We start from the raw sequence: 21288 nt of genomic DNA, 5'->3' as shown, positions 1-21288 counted from the left end.
CTACCTCATGTGTCTCATCACTGTCAAGGCACCCATACTCAGTACAGGGAGGTACAGTTTAAAACAAGACAGACTTTATTTAAAACGAGGAAACTGAGGAATACGAAGGGGATATTACCCGGAACACAAACACACAAAAGATCCAAGGTTATGACGAGTAACTGAAAAGAGTTCCAGGCACAGAAGATCAGAAAACCTAACTAAACAGGATCCGGAAGGGGTTGACCGACCCAGGAAGAGACCAGGAAGGCATAGGAGCAGTCATGGGGAAACGAAGGAGAGGCAGGCCAGAAGTCAGGCTGAGGAGAGAACGCTTCAAGGAAGTCCTTTGCATCATCACAGATGAGGCCAGACAAAGACTGAGAGGAGACGGTTTAAATAGGGAGTGAGTGATTGCACACGCGTAGGCCTACAGGTCATTAGTCGATTGGGGAATGTAAAATGGAGATGGGAGCTGCATGTGAGGTAGGAGTTTACGTGGCTGGAGGAGAACCTGGTGCGACTGTGACAACCACAATGTGTTCACCACAGAAAGCATGTCAGGAAAAATATTTATTTTCATATATTTTCATTATTGTTTAGGGAAGATTGTCTGGAATCTGGTAATACCAGAATCATGATGGTGAGATTTCCGATGGCTTAACAAATTCAAAAACCTGCAGATATAAGTGTTTTATTCCTTTTAATAATTGATATATTCACTGAAGTCTTGTCACTGAACCGTTCACCATTCACTGAACATGGATGAAGAATATGCTTTCTACTCCTCTGCATTTACCTGAAGTGACTTGCAGCTGCACAAAAGCAGATGTCATGTTGCTCAAGGCACAACTGATCCATGCATGCTCAGACCAACCTTTGAACAATTGACATGGAACGTAGATGCATTATTATGACTGCCACTAGCGTAGCTAGCATAGTGGTTATATAGGAGTTGTTATTTTTTCCCCACCGAAATACCAGGGAACATGAAACCACAAAATGTTTTGGTCTTCGGGCCAACCACCAAACGGTCCCAGAAACCCAAAAAATTAAATTTTTGATAAATCACAACCCGAACCATTGCACCAAAGATGACACATTTTTTATGGTATGTTGGTCTCAAGAGCCCGCATCAACCTGGCCTATAACCACTCATTTGTGATTTCCACTCCCTTCCCCCACCCCCCAGTAAATAATTAAAATGCAAAAACATGCCACTTTAATTGCCCCTATGGTTGAGATGCTCTAATCTGCACTCAGTTTCATTGGCGTGTCATACATACGCAGTTCATGATATCAGTCTGGCATCTGACATTGTTAGAACAGTTGCCAGAGATAGCTTTTCCACTCCAAGCCATCTCAAGATGAATCAGACATTGCAGTATGTGTCATCCAAGGCAACAAAAGAGCTGTGTCAGCAGATTCATTGGTCTCAAACAAACTATCATGCAGAAATATGGCACACAGCTCAAAACATGTTTCAAATGCTAAAGATGAAACTCAAAGACTTTTATCATGTGAAGATGCCTACATGTGTCAAAACCGATCAAAGAACTGATGCAGATGTGAAAAATGCCGTCAGCAAGGTCTTAGTGACTATTCAAGAGGAACTACCAAATTCAGCTGACTTTCAGACAAACTGAAACTGATGTTGAATATTGTTAATTCCATGATTGATAATGTAGAGAAGATGAATGATGAAAATGGACTAGGTGAACGAAACGTATCCTCTGAGGAGTCACAGAGATCCCAAACCCCATCCTCTAGCCTACTTCTTCAACAGCCGGCCCCAGATGCATTTCTTTGTGCCCCATTGTGAGACATACATACAGTACATAGGCATGTCAGACACAGGATCTGAACACCGTCATGCTTGCATAAAGTGTCATTCACACAAAGAATGATAACGATAACTACTGTATAAACAAATATTGTTCTCGTTAATATGAATGACGACGTTCACACATAAACTATAACGATAACGACATGAAGAACGATATCGTTGGGGATCACTTTCAGAGTGACTTTGAGAATGATAAAAAGCTAATAGCCAATCAGAAACCATCAAATTTTAGCCGTCACATTCTTTAACACAAGGAGAGACTTTGTTTATCGTTGTTCAGTGTGGACTCTTTTATCATTATGGTCATAATTATCGTTTATTAGGTGGGGGCATTTGTCACTTTTCTCCCAGTTTTCTCCCGGTAAGGTGAGGTGTATTGTCTTTTCCTGGAGGGCACCAAGTCACCTGAGGCCATGGCCCTCAGATTCCATACTGCTGAAGATGGGGAGGGCTGAGAAGACACCTGGGAGAGACAGCACCCTCCAGCTTTTTAAAGCAACGCCAAAGCACTTTTCCTCTGTCGCACGCACACTATTTGTTTATCCAGCACTGGCTTTGGAAACAATTTCCACAGACAAGGTAGAGTATGTTGCATGATTTTATGAAAGTATGATGTATTGCGACATCAAAAGTAAGTCAAATTTGTACTTCTCATTCCATCAAACTACAGATCCGCTACCCGATCTGGCAAACTTGCATAGTGCAGTTAGCCGATAGAGGGATGCAAAACGAATGCAGAAGTGCTGTTCACCCTGTAACGTATTGATGAACCACTGAAATGATTTTGGAAAGTTATTTTAAGGTACAAAATAATCTTTGCTGTTGCTTTAAGTCCTACTCCGTGGAAAGTGTGAAGTACCTGATCCTACCACTGTTCCATTTCGGTCCACTACAGAGTGGCAGTCAGGACAACACCTTGCAGCCAGCTTCAGCGTCAAAATCCTGCCCCAATGTTCTGTGTACTACAACAGATGAGGTGCCGTGCCAGAGAGTCTCGAGATCGCCATCACAGATCCTGAATGAAACTGTGACCCTTATCAGTAATGTTATGGTGAGTGATATCATGGCAACCTCCCTGCAGCAGTGATACTAGAGGATAACAGATAGATAGATATATACTAAAATACAAATTATACTAACACTTAATCTAAATTACAGTATCCACATTGTGGTGATTAATCAATCTAGAGGCGCTTGCAATGACTGAGGTAGGGACTGAGCCTGTGATTCTCTGTGCATAGTAAGGTAAGGTGCTCTGTGTGAGTGAGTGTCATAGTGGTGATAGTGGTCATGGTGATAGTGCAAATGTGCAACAGTGCAAGACTAAAGTCTATATATCTATATCTATATATATAACTATTTTAAGAAAGGTATAAGTGTGGCCACAGTTCGGCTGTGGTATGGAGGGAGGGGTTATGCATATGTGCTAATGTGCTAATATGGCACGCAAACAGTGAGGCAGAAAGACAGTGGTAAAAAGTGGCTAGTGGACAGACAGTATCCAAACATGGAGGGGGTGAAGAGGCAGACAGACTATGCAGAGAAGTCTATCTCTCCTCTTCCCTTAAGTGAAGCATTGAACAGTTCAATGGCCCTGGGGACAAATGACTTCCTCAGTCTGTCTGTTGTGCAAGGCAGTGAGCGAAGTCTCCAGCTGATCAGGCTCTTCTGCTTAACAATAGTGCTGTGGAGTGGGTGACACTCATTGTCCAAGATGTTGATCAGTTTGTTCAGGGTCCTTTTGTCAGATATTGAAGTGATGCACTCCAGTTCTAACCTGACTCTCGCCAGATGAATTTCGTTCCGCCTAGCTTCACTCACATCCATCTGGGACCTCTTCCATTGAGAGTGATTTCTGCAGCAGATTTTATGGTACAGCCAATCAGGACGCAGGGCGGGAGTTTCATAGATGTGACATAGCGTAGAAGCGACTGTGAGACTGTTATCAGCGTCACGGGTTGGCTTCGATGTGAGTGGTTGAAGTAGCATGTCAATAGATGACAGACAAGTGGCTTATTCAATCATAAGCAAGCATTTTTTGATTAGGCCCAGCCTTCTTAAGCAACACTCCAATGGATTGGTCCCACATGGATGAGTGGAGCTAGGCGGAACGAAATTCATCTGGCGAGAGTCAGGTTACTCCAGTTCAGCTCCCACTAGAGAGCCAGCTTTCCTTACCAGCCTGTCAATTCGCCCCGCATCCTTCTTCTTAATGCTTCCTCCCCAGCATACCACTGCATAGAAGAGGACGCTGGCAACAACAGACTGGTAGAACATCCTGAGGAGCTTGCTGCACACATTGAAGGAACGCAGCCTCCTCAGGAAGTACAGCCTGCTCTGCCCTTTCTTGTAGAGTGCGTCAGTGTTGGCTGACCAGTCCAGTTTATTGTCCAGGTGGAGACCCAGATACTTGTACGTACTTACCACCTCCACATTGACCCCATCAATGGGATGGGGGTCATTGTCACCTCATAGTCGTTGTCACCTCATTGTTCGTGATCGCCATGTGGGGGAGGGGTGCAATATCCAGTGATGGTGGGGGTACGATAGCCTGTGATGATGGAGGTGAGTGTTGCACTGGTATTGAGGGGGTGTGGGGGTGGGGGCTGGGGGATGACCACCTCCTTGATGTCTCTGTCAAGGCTGCCAGAGTCGTGGACACCTCAACAGGCACAGGCAAGGAGGCATCAGGCGGGGGCAGGGCGTGAGGTGATGGTGGCTTAGGTCGTTAGGTGTCACCGGGATGCAGAGCTGGAGAGGTGGGGGTAGGGCAGGCACGCAAACAAGAGCCATGTCTGAGTCAGCTGGGGGTGGTGGACAGACCACCGTCATTGGAGCTAGAGCAGGGCAGTCAAACCTGTTGTAGAAGTGGTTCAACTGTGCTACTACAATTAATGCTAACTGCAACTAATACTGAGTGTCTCTCCCTCAGCCCAAGTTCAAGTTCTGCTGTTAAAAAACCTTAGGGGCCAACATGGTGTCACAGTTAACAACTTACCCACTTCTCCAGTGGACACTACTCCAACTTTATCTCTTAATTCGCCTTATTCACCCGGAGTCATTGTAAGCCAGAACGACGCTACTTGGTACACTTGCCACCACACCTCAGTCCAGCAGATGGAAAGCTCACAGAAAAAGAAGAAGGATTCGCTTGGCCTGCCAGAGTAACCAAAAATAATACATAGGCGGAGCAAGATAGTTCGTTGTAGTTTATGTCTATGGGCGCAAAATGGGGATCGAGTCTTGTCTGCATAAAGAGGCGTGTCGTCGACATATTGATGAGCGTATGTAGCAACTGGCCAACAGCAGCAGAAAAAATAACAGGCGCACACCTGATACAAGGTCAATTTTCTCCAGACTGGAATGCCCAAAAATGCTAAAAATGTACCTGAAATGGTCAGAAGGGTTTGAGGATCATGAAAATGTGCCCAAAAATCACATTCCTAACCCTATTCTGAGCTATAGACTTGAATGGAACAGTCGCTGCCTCTGGTCTGCATAAAGGGCCCCCATACCCTGTAGCCTCGTTCTGGCTGCGGGGAGAATAATGTGAATTGATAATATACTTGCTTTCTCAGGTAAAGAAACAGCAATACCTTTCAGATAATATGTTAGACATGTCCAAAAGGTTGATGGACAAGGTTCTCTACAGTACAATCTGGATGTTGCCGCAGGCATCTCACGAAATGAAACTTCAAGATTCACAAAGATTCAAAAGGTCTACAAGGCCATCTATAAGGATCTAGAGAGGGAATTTGGTTCAGAGGAGCTCATTTTGAAAGCTATGGAGTCTCAGGATCCATTCTTTGAGGAGACTGTGATCACATGATAAACAAGTGAGCTAAGGTGAACAAGGAATCTAGTTGTGATAGTTTTGTCTCCAGCACCAAATGAGGATGAGATCGAGGGCCAAAGCGATTCCACTTTCTCCAGCCCAGAGGAGAAGACGCAGCCTAGGAAGGGTTTACTTTGTCTCCTTGGAAAGATTCCCAAGATTAATCAGAAGGTTGGTATTATGCAGTCTAACATTAAATGTGTAGGAATGGTCACACATATCACATTACTGTAATAGGTTTTCTATTGTATGCTCTTTTTATAATGCAGAAATTCAAGATTGGTGTCAAGAAAGACAGCCTCAAATATGCCTCCAGCAAAGATGAAACTATTGAAACAGCCTGTTCTAATACAGGTAAGTATGTCACTTTGTTTCATTTAGTGGCATGTCTGAAAACAGAATATTGATTTGATTCGAAATACTTTTCATGACACTATTTTTCTCATGGTTTCAACTATGTTGACTTTATTAATTAGTGTCTGGCTTTTCCTCTGAAGACAAGCCTCGTAGATGCAACCTACGAACCCAGAATGATCTGTGCACTGCCCAAGGAGTCATCTTCATCTTAAAGACCTCCTAAATATTTTCAAAACATACACCTTCTAATAAACTTATGAGCATTATGTCAGTCAGATGTACTGTCAGATTACTTTTGTCTGTGGTCCTTTGCAAGACATTTCATGATTTAATGTGAAGACAGGTATAGCGCAAGGATGTGGCTGAATCTGACATAGGGCCCTATCATGACATGGCATTCAACGGCGCATTTGAAGGAGGCTGCTTGCTAGATCGTATAGAATAGTCATTCTTAAACCATGCTTTACTAAAATCTAGCATAGCCTTCACACATTTGCACTCGTCTATTATTTGAACTCATTGGCAAAGTGAAACTAACTTCACCAAGGAGTCAGTCAACGACAAGACAGTTATATGCAGTTACTTTCACTATTGACTGACAATGGGTTACCATCGAAAACATAGGCTGGAAAAAGCAACACTTACCCTAATGTTGCTCAAATGACTGAATAAAACAACATTTATCCTGCAGAGGAGTTGCTTATATCTCGTGACAGTGCATCTTCAGCTGTGCTCCATACGTGTCTCTCGCCTCTCCCCTAATCACTTTTAACCGTCATTACCAATTTGCAAATGATGGTGAATAACTACTCATTATGAGATGTACAGTATTTCGTAATATCTTTATTCTAATTATGTTTCCCATTGTAATCGTGCAATTTGTAATGCTTTGCATGGACGTGCGCTGGTGTGCGTTCATGAATGATAGAAGGATGGTGCGTGCACCTGCCAATATGACTGTTGACATGCGCTCTTAAAATAGCATATGAACAACTCGCCATTGACTTCTGACCAGGTTTAGGTGGTGTATGATAGCGATTTTTAGACAATGCGCGAGTCCCCTCCCTAGGTTGTTAATTGCCACACCCCTGGGCGCAATGCTTAAAAAATAAACGTGCAAAATACCGAATTCAACTTTCCGCGGGTGAATAACGAGTATTACGCCATGCGCTGGTGACCCAAAATACAGCCCATACTGTATATAGTTACACAAACACAATCTGTTAAATGTATTAATTAAATGGTCAATAACAGATCAGTGTGTAATCTGTCATACCCTTGGCTGTACAAGATTCTGACAAGTAAATGAAATAAATACTTACACATACACTGTGCTGTCAATTAAATATTTATTTCATAGATTTAAAAGATGCTTTGGCAACTATCTCTAAATACAATCATTTAACTAAACCTTAACTGTACAAAGAACTTTAAAAACGTTACAGGGAAAAAAATCAACTTTTTAACCTTTTTAACATGCCCATTGGTGTATGTGTTCATATCATTCGACATATCAAAATAAACAATTAACACCTTGGTTGTGAATGTTTCGTTTAGATGGGCAGTATTATTAAATCTCACCTGTACATGTTGAATATGACTGCTTTTCAGAACAATGATGCAGTTTATGTATTTGTTACGTGTATCCAACTTTGTGAATATATAATATGTAAAGCAAGGGGTTCTCTTTTATCATAGATATTTGAGTGTGAAAGTACACCAACAAATATACTCAAAACTGCTTTTATAGCAACACCATGCCCCAAGGAAAGATAACTTTCCCTTTTTCCAATACGGGGGACATATCAAACAATGCAAAGTTTCAGCAATTAAACAAATAAAATAAACCAACTAAATAGATCACTTAGGCCAGGAGTGGGCAAACTACGGGCCGCAGGCAATTTTCAAAACCCAATGTGTCCCTTGAGCCAAAAAGTTTGTCCACCCCTGAATTAGGCACTTACTTATACAGTCTACTGATGTCAATTTGTATGACCTCTGACCAGTGATGGGCAGCTAAACTTAATTTCTCAGTAGCTTGGTGGTAGCGTAGCTATTTTCTGCTTTTCAATAGCTTACCTGTTTTTTGACCATGTAGTCTAGTAGCTTTCACAGAAGGTACATTTTGTAGAGCATTTGGAGCTTAGAGTAGAGCTTCCTTCTGGCCGCCCATACATGAATCATTTAGGATATATTCTGTATAAACTCGAAAATCAAACTAATTTTTCATGCCAGAGATGAAGCAACAAAATTGTGCTTGCGAAGATGTTAGTGGTAGTCTACTGCGTGGTTTTAGTGAGCAATGTCTATAAAATAGGCTTTCAAAATTGTTTGTGTGACTTGCACATGGTACTGGGATAATCAAGAGGTGAAGCTTTTACATGGGAAAATCTACCCAATAATGAAGATGCAAACATGCATGCACGCACATTGTTACATTGTGTATGCCTTTGCTACTGTGTTACGAATATAGTTAAGGGTTAGAGTTAAGAGCTTGAGTTAGAGCAAAAAGTTAGCTTGCAGTTTATCCTCCAAACTTAAGAAATGTACACTCTCTCAGTAGGCCATACCTGCCCTTTGCTATTGCGTGGAGCCTTTTGTTCCCACAAATTAATTTTATTTTGGTTGTCCTTTTTGTTATAGACTCTTTCAAGAGAGTTCCATTATCAGCATCATAGTTGGCCCCACAAGACTTCCTTTTTAACATTCCATATGTTATCTTAATGCAGAGGAAGTAGATTGGGGCCCAAATAGAACGTTCAAGCATTGTTTTTGTTTTTATTGTTGAAAGGGTCTATAGCCTACATCTGTAAATCAAGGTAACTAAGTTACTGTATCTGTTATTACTGAGTTAAGCTGGCTAGGTCATTGAAATAGCACTTTGAATGAAGCTGGTTCAATTTTTTGGTTTATGTATTTTTGTAAATTACAAAGTAGCTTCTGATGTAGTAAACTACTTTTGCGAAATGTATGTAACTTCATCTTGAGGAAGCTTTTGTGTTAAACTTCATTTAGCATAGGGTATCTGGTAGCTTAGCTCACTACATTTTCTAGCTTGCCCATCACTGCCTCTGACTAAAAAGTTACTTCATAAAGCCAACTAACTCAAATCTCGGTTCATAAACAATCTTTCCGAAACCTCACTACATGTAGAATGTAAGTAAAGAAAATGACCACCGTAGTGTTGTTATGACATTATTGATTAGCAATTGCCAAATGGTGACATGATCATGTCGTCTATAACCTACTTTCGCCCACACGCTTAGCCTACGCTACATATTTCCTCCAGCGCAATTTCAGAGCAGTAGCCTGATTTAGTCGGTAATCCCTACACTCAGCAACGCGTTGTTTTTATTGCTTTGCACTGATTAAACACTCCAACCCCTCCAGCTGGCGACGTGGGGATTTGAGTGAGGAGTCCTCAGGGTTAAGTCTACCTTCCATGCCCCCGTCATACAGATGTTGATAAGGGAGGGACAAGCACCATGGACAGATCATAAGCCAGCAGCCAACCACTGTCAGCATACTCCACCTCCAACGACTAAGCGGCAGCAGCAAGGACCAATAACATGCCTTCATCAATCTCTCCTTCTGTGTCATCCCGAAAATCTGCGGATGTCTGCGTCAAAAGCGTGGAGATTTTAGGGGGCTGTTTTGCGCAAAGGTCTATTTTGAGACTCGTTGTGATTTTTACTTCCATATATTATTATAGTATTGAAATGTGATTTTTAAAATTATTATTCGGTTTAAGTGAAGGGTTCTCCATCTGATTTACGGTGTATTTGACCGAGAGGACCAAACACAAAATAGCCTATACGTTGAATCGGTTCGTTGGGAATGAATGAACAGATTATCGCATTTGTTGAGGAATTGTATACATTGCGAGTAGTATAGGCTCGTTTGTGTTTTAGTCTAACACGATGATCAGTAGGCCTAGGCTAAATTTACCCTGCTAAAATGTAGGATACTGTTCTACAGGTAGGCTTTGTATCTTAAAATGCCGAATATAACGGAAAACGTCAATACAGCCCTTGATATTATTACGTAGGTAGGGTTTGCCAGCATTATTATGTTAGTGGGAGCTCCAGGACCTTGGACAGCGAAAAACATTCTGGCCATCCTGATATTACATTATACCTTGACGTAAATAAGCATAGGAAGGACAGGGGGAATTCATCACAAGGCACATAGTGATGGATTTCATGCACTGATTCAATTCAATGGAAGGTAAGTATTTATTTATTAGCAGTTGCATGGCTGCTAACACGAATTACATCAGCTATGTTCACTGCTACTAGGCTATGTTAATATGAATTTATGCATTAGAGTAGACTTAAAATGCTGATTTCATATTAACTTCGACCATCAAAAAAACGGTGTTATCACAATGTTTGGAGCTGTGAATGCGATTAAGATTATTTCACTTTATAGCTCAGCACCTGATCGTTTATATTGATCAGATGTAAAGTGTGTTTTTGATTAGCAGTTGTTTAAATCTTGTGCTAGAATATAATTCCATTGAGAAACAAAGAGTTAAAGCGTGTATTAGCTGCAGCTGATGTTTTTTTATGTATTCATAATGTGACGCGGGGGAGAGAAGGTGTTTACATAGAGGGCTTCCATTTTGAAGCTAAGATGGATGCCAGCGCACATTTCGTTATGTTCCTATTGACTTGGTTTGCCCAATAACACAAAATAGCGCTGCAATTTGGAACAAAAATTATTTGATTTAAGAAGAGGCCCATCTAGTAGGCTTTGACGCTTTGAATGTGTACAATATATTAGGCTATATCATATATAAGATGATCAAGCATTCCACTGTTGTGGCATTCCATCACACCACGTTGTAGCTTTGTGCTTTGGCTATTGAGGTAGCAGATTAATGGCAGGAAACAGCGATAGGACACGGATGGAAATCATTATAGGAAACCTGATGATTTAAAACCTGAACCCTGAAATGTGTTCTGTGCACAGTAACATCTTGGAAACATAATATTTTGTCTAATAATGTCTGTAGTGTTACAGGACATCAAAGAGTTGGTGTAATTACCAGTGATTCACAGTAGCCTATCTCTTCATTTTTTTAAATACATGAATCTAATAATAATGATAATTTTCATTGGAGTTTTGCCCCATGAATTGTTCTGCTTAACATTTAGCAGTGTAAAGGGTTTTCTTTATGAAGTGGAAATCTTGGTATATAACGGAATATTTTCCATTACAGATAATCTCCATACACTTTGACGAATCCTGTGAGCTCTTCTTCCTGTCACAGTCTTGTGGCTTGTTGTTCACTCCACTGTCACCTTCAAGTCTTAACACAACATGGGCACTGTGCTATCCCTGTCCCCCAGTTATCGCAAGGCCGCCCTGTTTGAGGATGGCCCTGCAACTGTGGGGCCCTACACAGCTGTTCAGAACAGCAAAAATGCCAAGGACAAGCCCCTGAAGCGCCAGTCGCTCATAAACATCCTGCCATGGAAGCGAATTGTGGTGGTCTCCGCCAAGAGGAAAGGCTCCAAGAAGCTGCCCTCGGGAGACAGCCAGGAGGAGGGCAGTGTGGGCCACCTCAACAGTCAAAACCTGAAGAAGTCTCAGTCCTGTGCCAACCTGTCCAGCTTTGCCCAGGACACCACTGTCGCTGCTGCTGCTGCCGCCGCTGCCGCTATCCCCACCTCCAAAACCACCTCCAACATGGTGGCCACCGCCAAAAGGACCTCACTGACCGGCTCTGTCACGGGCCAGTCCGCCAACGCGGGCACGCCCAAGCGGGTCATCGTCCAGGCGTCCACCAGCGAGCTCCTGCGGAGCCTGGGCGAGTTCCTGTGCCGCCGCTGCTACCGGCTGAAGCGCCTGTCCCCGGCGGACCCGGTGCTGTGGTTGCGCAGTGTGGACCGGTCGCTACTGCTGCAGGGCTGGCAGGACCAGGGCTTCATCACGCCGGCCAACGTTGTCTTCCTCTACATGCTGTGCCGGGACGTGATCTCGGCTGAGGTGGCCAGCGAGCGCGAGCTTCAGGCCTCGTTGCTCACCTGTCTCTACCTGTCCTACTCTTACATGGGCAACGAGATCTCCTACCCACTCAAGCCCTTCCTGGTGGAGGCCGAGAAGGAGGCCTTCTGGGACCGCTGTCTGGAGATCATCAACCGCATGAGCACCAAGATGCTCCAGCTCAACTCGGACCCGCACTACTTCACGCAGGTCTTCGCCGATCTCAAGAACGAGAGCCAGAAGGAGAAGCAGGACCACCGGTTGCTGATTGGCCTGGATCGATAAAAAAAAAAATCTAAATAGAAAACGAGAAACAAGAAAAACAACAGAGACCAAATGGGGAATGGGGAGGATAATTAAAAAAGGGGAGGAGTTGAAATGATGCTGTATATGGGGGCTCAAAATGTATATTTTTTATTTCTGATTGGCTGGTGGGCATGCGTCTCTGGGACTGGGGAGAGGACAATGTAGAACATGCCACTGAATTGCAGAAGATGAAAGAAAGAGAACTGTCATAGAACAAAGATGTCTAGCATTTATTTCAAGAAAGATGAGGAACATCAACAATGCTGGTAAAATAATACACTCACAGTCTTTCCTCCCTCCCTCCCAAAATTCTCTAAAATGTCCATTGGTAAGCTGGGCGTTCAGTATCATGTCATAACAAACAAAACAAGAAGTATCTCCCCTGGAAACTAAATGATTTTCTCACTAATCCAATTAGACAATTACAGAGGGAAAGATGGGGTGAAATCAGTGCCAAGTTTGCACATTCTTGGCTTGCTAGACTTAACCAATCCTCTGGCTGCTTCAAAATGGAGGACAATGTGGAGGAGTGGATACAGCCACAGCCCCAGCCCCAGCTGCAACCACCAAAAGGACTTTAAGTCGCCGGTGGTTTAAATATCAGGAAATCCCAGTCGGCTTTTGGCATGGACCAGACGCACACCCTTTGCCAGTGCTAAAGTGATCCTTCCACAGCCCGATTAAGTCTTTTCTTCTCTGTGTGATACGGATTCCCCTCCCAGTCACACGCATTTGTGCCAATTTTCATCCCGAAACCCAGGATGGAGAAGCGTCTCTGGGACTTGGTATGACCTACCAGCAATACTGTTGACATTGTTAGTTACTATGTCTATTTACAGTGAAATAATAAAAAAAAAAGAATCTCTATATAAATATGGCTAAATGTCACTGGGAAGACAATACAGTGTTTCTTATTATTTTGAAGGTACATGCCACGTAGGCATTGGCTTTCATGTTCAGCTCATGTACATTAACTGGCTAGCACAAAAAAAAAACATCATTCAGCACTTTTTTGAAGCATCCGTGGAGCTATTGAGCCAGGAGACGTCATAGTAATTACATAGTACGGTATGTTAAGCTGAATGGACAGAAGACGGCAAGAGCCATCGATATGGTCTGAGCATTGTAGTCAGAAGGACACAACCCAACACCCCCACCTCTTCCTGCTTCAGTTCGCCCTGTTGTCCCATATCAGAAAGATTGTGGAGTCACGAAATTGCGCAAGCAAAGGGAGCTGGACACGAAATGATGGAAGTTGGAGCTGGACACAAATGGTGTACAAGCAAGGATCAAAACACCATTCTTCCAGAACCTTTTACTTGTAGACCTACATACCTTTTCACTTCATGAAGAATAAATGAGAAAAGATCATCTGATCTCCATCATGGAGGCACAACCCCACTGTAGGGAGTTTTATTTATAATCTTGATTTCTTCTTCTTCTTCTTCTTCTTCTTCTTTTCATCTTCTTCTTCCTCGTCTTTTTTTCTCAAATGAATTGTCTGTCTGTGTGTGTGTGTGTGTGCATATACGGGTGTTCCTTGCATGCTTCTCTTTGCTTACACACACACATATGGTCACTCTCTCGTTCATCTTGCTCTTAGATGCCCTGACTGTTTATTTTTAAAAAATGTGCCATATCATACTGAACGTTTTTGTCTCATAAGGGATGCCAAAGGTTAAGATTTTTTCCCCTTTCAATCTTTCTTTTTGCGAACCAAAACAATCACAAGCCAACAAATACAATTCCCTGACTTCAGTAAATCCTCCAGATCCAGACAGCCTCTGAAATTTCACATATCAGAGCTCAGTGTTATGTCACAATCTAGAAACAGTTTGGCACTGGGAATATGGAAAATATAGGTGCCATTTTAAAAAAAAACATTGTTTGATAGAGAATAATTTTCCTTCATGTGTCCTGATTTCAATTATGTAGAAGTCAACTGACAAGGGATACTGGTGTTTTATGTAGCTTTTAAATATGATTGATTCAGGATTCAAACAGTACTTTCCATGTCCTGTATTTTTGATTGGCAGAGACAAGGTTGCTCAAGATGTAAATGAAACAAAAGGAGCTGCAATGCGCTTGTCATATGAAGCCCCAATAAATTCAACGAAAGATAAAGGGTCTATGAGGATTGTAATAGAGGCTACAGATTCATTTAAAAAAATCTACTTTTCTTACCTGTGCTGTGTTTTCTTCTCTAAGCTAGATCAAACAGCTTTCTCCTTCTCTTTCATGCTCCCCATGCAAATGAGGTGAACTGATCAGGAGAACTTTGAAGATGATGAAGATTTGTGAAGATCAGGTGTTCAGTTCCATTAAGATGGAATGAATTCTTGACATAAAAGGAGAAATTGCAGAACAGGATGAAATCCTCAACTGAGTTCTAGACAAAGTGCCGAATGTAATTAATGAGCCAAGTAACAAATATGTTCAATGGATTATTATTATTATTATTGTTGTTATTATTATTATTATTATAATTATTATTATTATTGCTAAAACCCAGGGATGACTGTTCACTCTATCACTGGGTAATGGGTGTTTATTCAGAGGCTTTTGGGAATGGAATTCATTTTGTATTCTCATTCTGACACCTTATTCATTATTATGTGCCATTTTCGATCATAACACTTAGTGTTTGATGTAACAAACAGTAAGAAAAAAAATGTATAGTAGCAAAGGACTTGTAAATTTAGTTATCTTCTTTTTTTCCCTTTGTGTACTGCGTTGTATGGTTATTATGATTATTTTCGTTGCACAAAGCAGAGGAAAGCAAACTAACAAACAAACAAACAAAAAAAAAAACGTATGAAAGCTGTGTTGTTAGACTATACAAGAAAGCAATCTGTGAATCTGTGTGGATGTGTATGAAAGCTGTGTTGTTAGACTATACAAGAAAGCAATCTGTGACTCTGTGTGGATGTGTATGAATGTGTAAAAGTTTGTCTGAGTCTGTTCAACTCTTCTATTTACTTTATATAAAAACAAATTAAACATTTGTGACTCCAGTAGTTATTTCACCACACTCTCATCATTAAATGGAATTCTGGATGGTTATAGATCCTTGCAATCTGTTCCTAAAGGGTTTCCGGTTGAAGTGTTTAAAACCAACGGCGATAGTTTGAAATGAAAATAAATCGGACTTTAGTGTAATGCTCTACAAAATGTTGACTGTAAAATTTTACTTTTTTACTTGTAACTTTTTACATTTTTTTGTCATCATTAGCTTAATGTTGTTTTCTGTGCCACCAGAAATGCCTAAGGAACGTGCATGTTTGTTTATGCGGTTAAAAGGGTCTATAGAATTTCCGAGTCATCAGTCTGCCTGACTGTAGATAGATGGCAAAGAAACCAGGTACAGTTTACAAAACTACATGACATAATTTCAGGTGTGACTGTAAATAAATTAGTTTTATTATTTTTCAGACATGAAGACATAAGTGTACGTGATGAAGAAAAAAAAGTAGAGCAACCAAGAGAATGGCTAAAAAAAATGGTCAGACATAAATTAAATCAAAGCATCCATCACAAGACAGTACTGAGGAGATACAGTGCACAGTGCGGTAGCCACACCTGCTCTGAGTGACCGAGATTACAGATGACTTCATGGGCCACGTGAACAGAGCAGAGCAGAACAACCCACCGATATGATGTGTGAGGAGTACCACCCTGACAGTTCAGCAAGGGAGAGAGAGAGAGAAAGATACTCCTGCCTGCTACATGTGCATGGTTATTGAGTGAGAGGAGAGGAGAGGAGCGCCACTGCAGTCTTACGTAACCCGGCAGGCAGGCAGGCAGCACTGAGGCAGCCCAGCCCAGCCCCTCTCCTCTCTACAGGACACACATGGGCCTGCAGCACGCGTGCAGTGGCAGCCATCCCCCCCCCCCCCCTGCACTTAGCCACACTGTGCCATTGGCTAGGCAGGACCATGTGACACGGTGCTGATTGGCTGTATTGGTGTCACATTCCATGCTGATTGGCTGTCTGCTTTCCAACAGGGGACAGGGAAAAAAAAACAATGTGTAGTGTAACAGGCCTAGTGCACAGAAGGCTTTGCTTTTGATTTTACATCAATATTTACACTACACTTGCCGCTATCACGGTATAATGTGGACTTCCACATTCACATAGTATTGGTTATGGATGTTGAAACACATATATATGGGCAGCCTTGGCCTACTGGTTAGCGCTTCGGACCTGTAACTGGAGGGTTGCTGCTTCGAACCCCGACCAGTAGGCACGGCTGAAGTGCCCTTGAGCAAGGCACCTAACCCCTCACTGCTCCCCAAGCGCTGCTGTTGTTGCAGGCAGCTCACTGCGCTGGGATTAGTGCGTGCTTCACCTCACTGTGTGTTCACTGTGTGCTGAGTGTGTTTCACTAATTCACGGATTGGGATAAATGCAGAGACCAAATTTCCCTCACGGGATCAAAAGAGTATATATACTTACTTACTTACTTCACACAATTACCAGACTAAAACCTCTGGAGTCAGACTACAGAGTATGTTTATTGTAAAGGGAAGAGTAGTTGAGCTGCCACTGCCTACTATGTCATTCAATTATTTAAATCCCAAACACATTTAATTAATGTAAAGATTACATCATTCTTATAGGGTCAAATCCCCATCATATTAAGAGGAGGGTTTTGATCAGAGGATGCTGTCGCAATGTCACTGTTCACCACAGGGTGGCACTACAGTACATTGATAAGAGAATCTATTGTTCCTCGTATCCTAATCTGGCAAGCATAGCACACAATGCTGCATGCCAATGACTTACATAGTTTGCTATCCATTACAGGACTTTGAATACCCACCCCTGTCATAACATGGCCTCTCATGGCTTGTTGTGATAAAACTAAACAGTGGTTATATCTCAGGCATTTTCAAGACTCAAGACGATTATTTTCTTCTCCATGGCATGCTATAAATTCACTACCAGTGCATCTGCATATGGTTAAGACAGATATTATAAAGCTTTATAATATCTATGGTTAAGACAGCATACATATCATCTGCTGATGCTCTCTCAGAAACCAGACAATGACATTTAAATCAAATACTACCAATCATACTACCAATATACTACTGTTATTAGCTTGGGTTAGTGTGTGTGTGTGTGTGTGTTTCCAGTCATTGTGTTCCAAACAATGAAGGTGAATGGGCTCCGATGAGTCACGGCGGGAGGGTTTTCATCGCCTCCAGTCCCCGGGCCCGACCCCCTCCTGGGCTGAACACCACACAGGCGCGCCAGTCACTGGGTGGCACAGACCTCAAAATACAACACAGAGGAAATTCACACACCCACACACACACACACACGCTGGGCAGGGTGCACATGCATGTGTGCATGGCACGCACGCACACACACACACACACACACACACACATAAACACATAAACACATAAACACATACACTCACACACACATACAAACATACACTCAGGGGTTAAAGTGGGGGAAAACAGGGAGGAACGCATTTCCGCCACCTCAGATAAATTAATAATAAATATATTCTTTCATACCAATGATATAGTGCGATGATATTGTTAAAGCAAATGGTGGGTTAATGTTTTGCTTGTAGAGAAGCTAGCAATTCTTGTCAAAAAGTATTGCTACACCACGATACTCAATATGTTGTCTAACGGTGAGTCATTTTTCTCTGTTGCATCGACATTGGATTTTAGGGTTCCCCCACCTGGCAAATCCCACTTTAACCACTGGATGCACTCACAGACACACACACACACACTTACACTCTCGCTCTCTCTCTTTCACATACACACACACACACACACACACACTTACACACTCTCTCTCTCTTTCACACACACACACACACATACCACAAAACTGGTTAACTTTAGCATTATAACAGTGTACCATCCTGGTTGGAAGATCCTCTGTGTGTGTTTGGGTGAGTGTGTGTGTGAGAAACAAGTGGGTGGATGACTTTCGCTGTCTTGAGGGAATTTCCGATTGAGAATCACATTATGCTACTCTGTGATCATACTCCATGGACACACACACACGCACACACAGTGGCGCAAAAAGTGGGTATGCGCTATATGCGGCGCATAGGGGCGCAGCTCCATGGGGGCGCCAAAGCGATGGTAAAATATATTTGGTATTTTCTATATGTAGCTACTGCTGTCCGTTTCTAAATCATTTCAACTTTTTCTCAATGTTCTATAACATTTTAGAGGACTAACAGGCTAGAGTAGCCGCCCTTTCTCATAAGAATAATAGAATTTTGACATAGAAGAGGGAGTGGGGGCGCCGTGAGCGCTGGGCGAGCAGATAGGCCTACGAGTAGTGAGTTGCCGTCTATGGAAAAAGATGGATACAGCAAAAAAAAGCTGTTGACGACTAAAAATAAAAAAGAAAGAGGGAAAAGGAGATGGCATGTCAAGGGATGCAACAGCAGTTAAATAAGTGGACGGTGAAAGGCAACAGGTAGAATTTAAAGTGATGACGTCTGTACTTGGAGGCTTGCAAATATGAATGTTAACAGACTAACTAGCGTTTGTTAAGCATAATGCCGATTGAAACATAGCCTATTCCATTCAGATAGCTAGGTGGCTACTATGCTCATACTGCACTTTTAATGGCCAACTGCAAACAGAAATGTCATGCTAGCAGTAACTCATTACATTTTTCCATATCCTAACAATGAAGGCTCCTTGTAATAACTTAATATTGTGTTGTCAATGTGGTGCAAACAAACAAGGCTAGAGTGCCTATCAGCCTTATCCATTGTGAGCATTAGCTGGCAAAAGGACGTTATGAGAACCGCTTAGACTCTCTTAAAGTGGCACTGCACCATTTATCAGTACTTATCAAGTATAACATCAAGTTAAACATCAAATTGGCAGCATTTCTTTAAAAACATATTCAATAGACACTAAAAATAAATGTGTTTATTGTAGCCTACAGAAAATAAATAGCCTATCATACTGTCAGTTAATTGCCTACAGTGCAGTGAAGTGTTTGGAGAGTAAAGTTATAGGGCAACTTGAAGTTTTATGAAAATAATTTACGAACCAGAACATAAAGACCATGAAGCTTCTATTTCTTGCAGCTGTTAAAACACCCGCTAGATAGTTTAAATACCCACCATCATCATTCGTTTTTGCAGTACAGATTATTTCTAAAAGTTATTTGTCTACTACTGGCTGATTTATCAAACGAGTGCTTTCTCGTTCGTCCTCCGCAAACTACAGGTGTTTCGGTACAGAGCCATTGAATAAGCGATGCCAAGCAATTTCTGTAACACTTTTTGTGACATTCAGCAAATATCTCCTCATTTAATGTAGGCTCCTTCGGACAATAGGCCTACGTTCTACTCTACGTGCAGTTGTCCTCCATCTCAGTTGCATCAGTTTTCTAATTTTGAAGGTTCTAAAACATTATTATGCTTTACTGAATCCTTCTCGTTTTCTTTCATTTGTCCAGCTAATTTTTCCATTGAACCTATCATTTATGATGGATTACACACTCGACATTCTGAAATGTCCTGCAAGGCCAAATTATCACGCAGCCACTGTGTCAGCAGTATCAGTGCTGACGGTGACGGTGCGTTTCTGATGTCAGATTATTATGTAGGCTAGCCTACTAGACTGTTCTCACGTTGCAGCGCTTTACTTATATGAAGTAGCATTAATCAATATGAGGGGCAGAGGGGGATAAATGTTGTCCCCCCCGACGATACAAATAATTTAGCAGAGGTAGGGATAGGAAAACCAGAGGGGGGGAAATCCTCACCATCCCCCCCTACAAATCGCACCCTGCACACCACATGCCCACCCACATATCATCACTGAGCTGTCAAATGAAAGCACATGGATCCCCTCCCTCTCCCTGTTCTTCTCCTCCATTCCAGAATAAATCATTTAGACATGACACGAAGATGCACATACGACATATTGTACCGATACCACAGACACACACATTCACATACAACACATCGTACTGCTGCCACAGACACACACATTCACATACAACACATCGTACTGCTGCCACAGACACACACACATTCACATACACACAGGCACTTGCACAAAGCTCTTACAGTTGCATTATTGACCAGTCTGGGAAATGCTCTTAGCCAGGGAGTCCATTAATCACCTATTAGATGTCTTCAAGACAAGAAAGTCCAGCTAAATGGACCACAAGTGGGGGCTTATGGGCATTCCTTCTTTACAGGAGAGAAATGACCGTGGACCTTGCCATTGGCAGAAACTATGGTTATCCCTGTACACAATAAATGTACATTATCTATCTATATATCTATGTATATATTTATATTGAGTTACAATTCAGTCCTATAAGCACCTTACTTGTGAGACTGAAGAGAGCCTTTTATTTCAGACTCCATGCAATGTATGTGTGTGTGTGTGTGTGTGTGTGAGTCTGTGTATGTGTGTGTGTGTGTGTGTGTGTCTGTGTATGTGTGTGCAGGGATGTAGTGGTAAAATAAAAGGTGGGTAAACTATGAATTCTGTGATCACGGTAAGGTGGACTGGACCATGCAGTATCAGATTTTTTTAAAGGCATTCAGAACATGCTTGATGATGGTGGAGGTTATTGTCCAATGTTTATAACAATACCAGTGGTATTAAATGGTTCCCAAGGTGTTGATGAGTGTACATAGTGTGAATGTGGATAATACAGTGTGATTTTTAATGTTAAAAGTGGCAATTGGTGAATAAACTTTTGAGAGGTAGATAAACTCTAAAAAGAGCTGGATACAATTCAGTTCTATAAGCACCTTATTTCACACTCCATGCAATGTATGTGTGTGTGTGTGTGTGTGTGTGTATGAGTGTATGTGTTTATGTGTGTGTGTGTGTGTGTGCGTGTGTGTGTGTGTGTGTGTGTATAATGTGTGTTATACTTTGTGCTTTGTGCTTGAAAAGTGCTATATAAATACATTTTATTATTATTATTATTATATTATAAATGGAA

General features: G+C 41.9%; 1 protein-coding gene across 1 annotated transcript; it reads left to right on the top strand.

Moving 5' to 3' along the window:
- Positions 1 to 11342: 11342 nt before the first annotated feature.
- On the top strand, positions 11343 to 12293 carry LOC143101701 (cyclin-dependent kinase 5 activator 1-like). The gene has a single exon (XM_076264855.1). It carries the CDS (start codon positions 11343 to 11345, stop codon positions 12291 to 12293), a length of 951 nt encoding a protein of 316 aa, XP_076120970.1.
- Positions 12294 to 21288: the final 8995 nt, after the last annotated feature.

The sequence above is a fragment of the Alosa pseudoharengus genome, unplaced genomic scaffold (assembly GCF_046254945.1).
Source record: "Alosa pseudoharengus isolate Yale_2024_CS ecotype anadromous, Long Island Sound unplaced genomic scaffold, YU_APseudo_1.1 YU_APseudo_1.1_scf_4, whole genome shotgun sequence".
Lineage (NCBI taxonomy): Eukaryota > Metazoa > Chordata > Actinopteri > Clupeiformes > Clupeidae > Alosa > Alosa pseudoharengus.
Note: the sequence above shows the minus strand (reverse complement) of the source record. Positions and strands in the feature narration are given on the sequence as shown.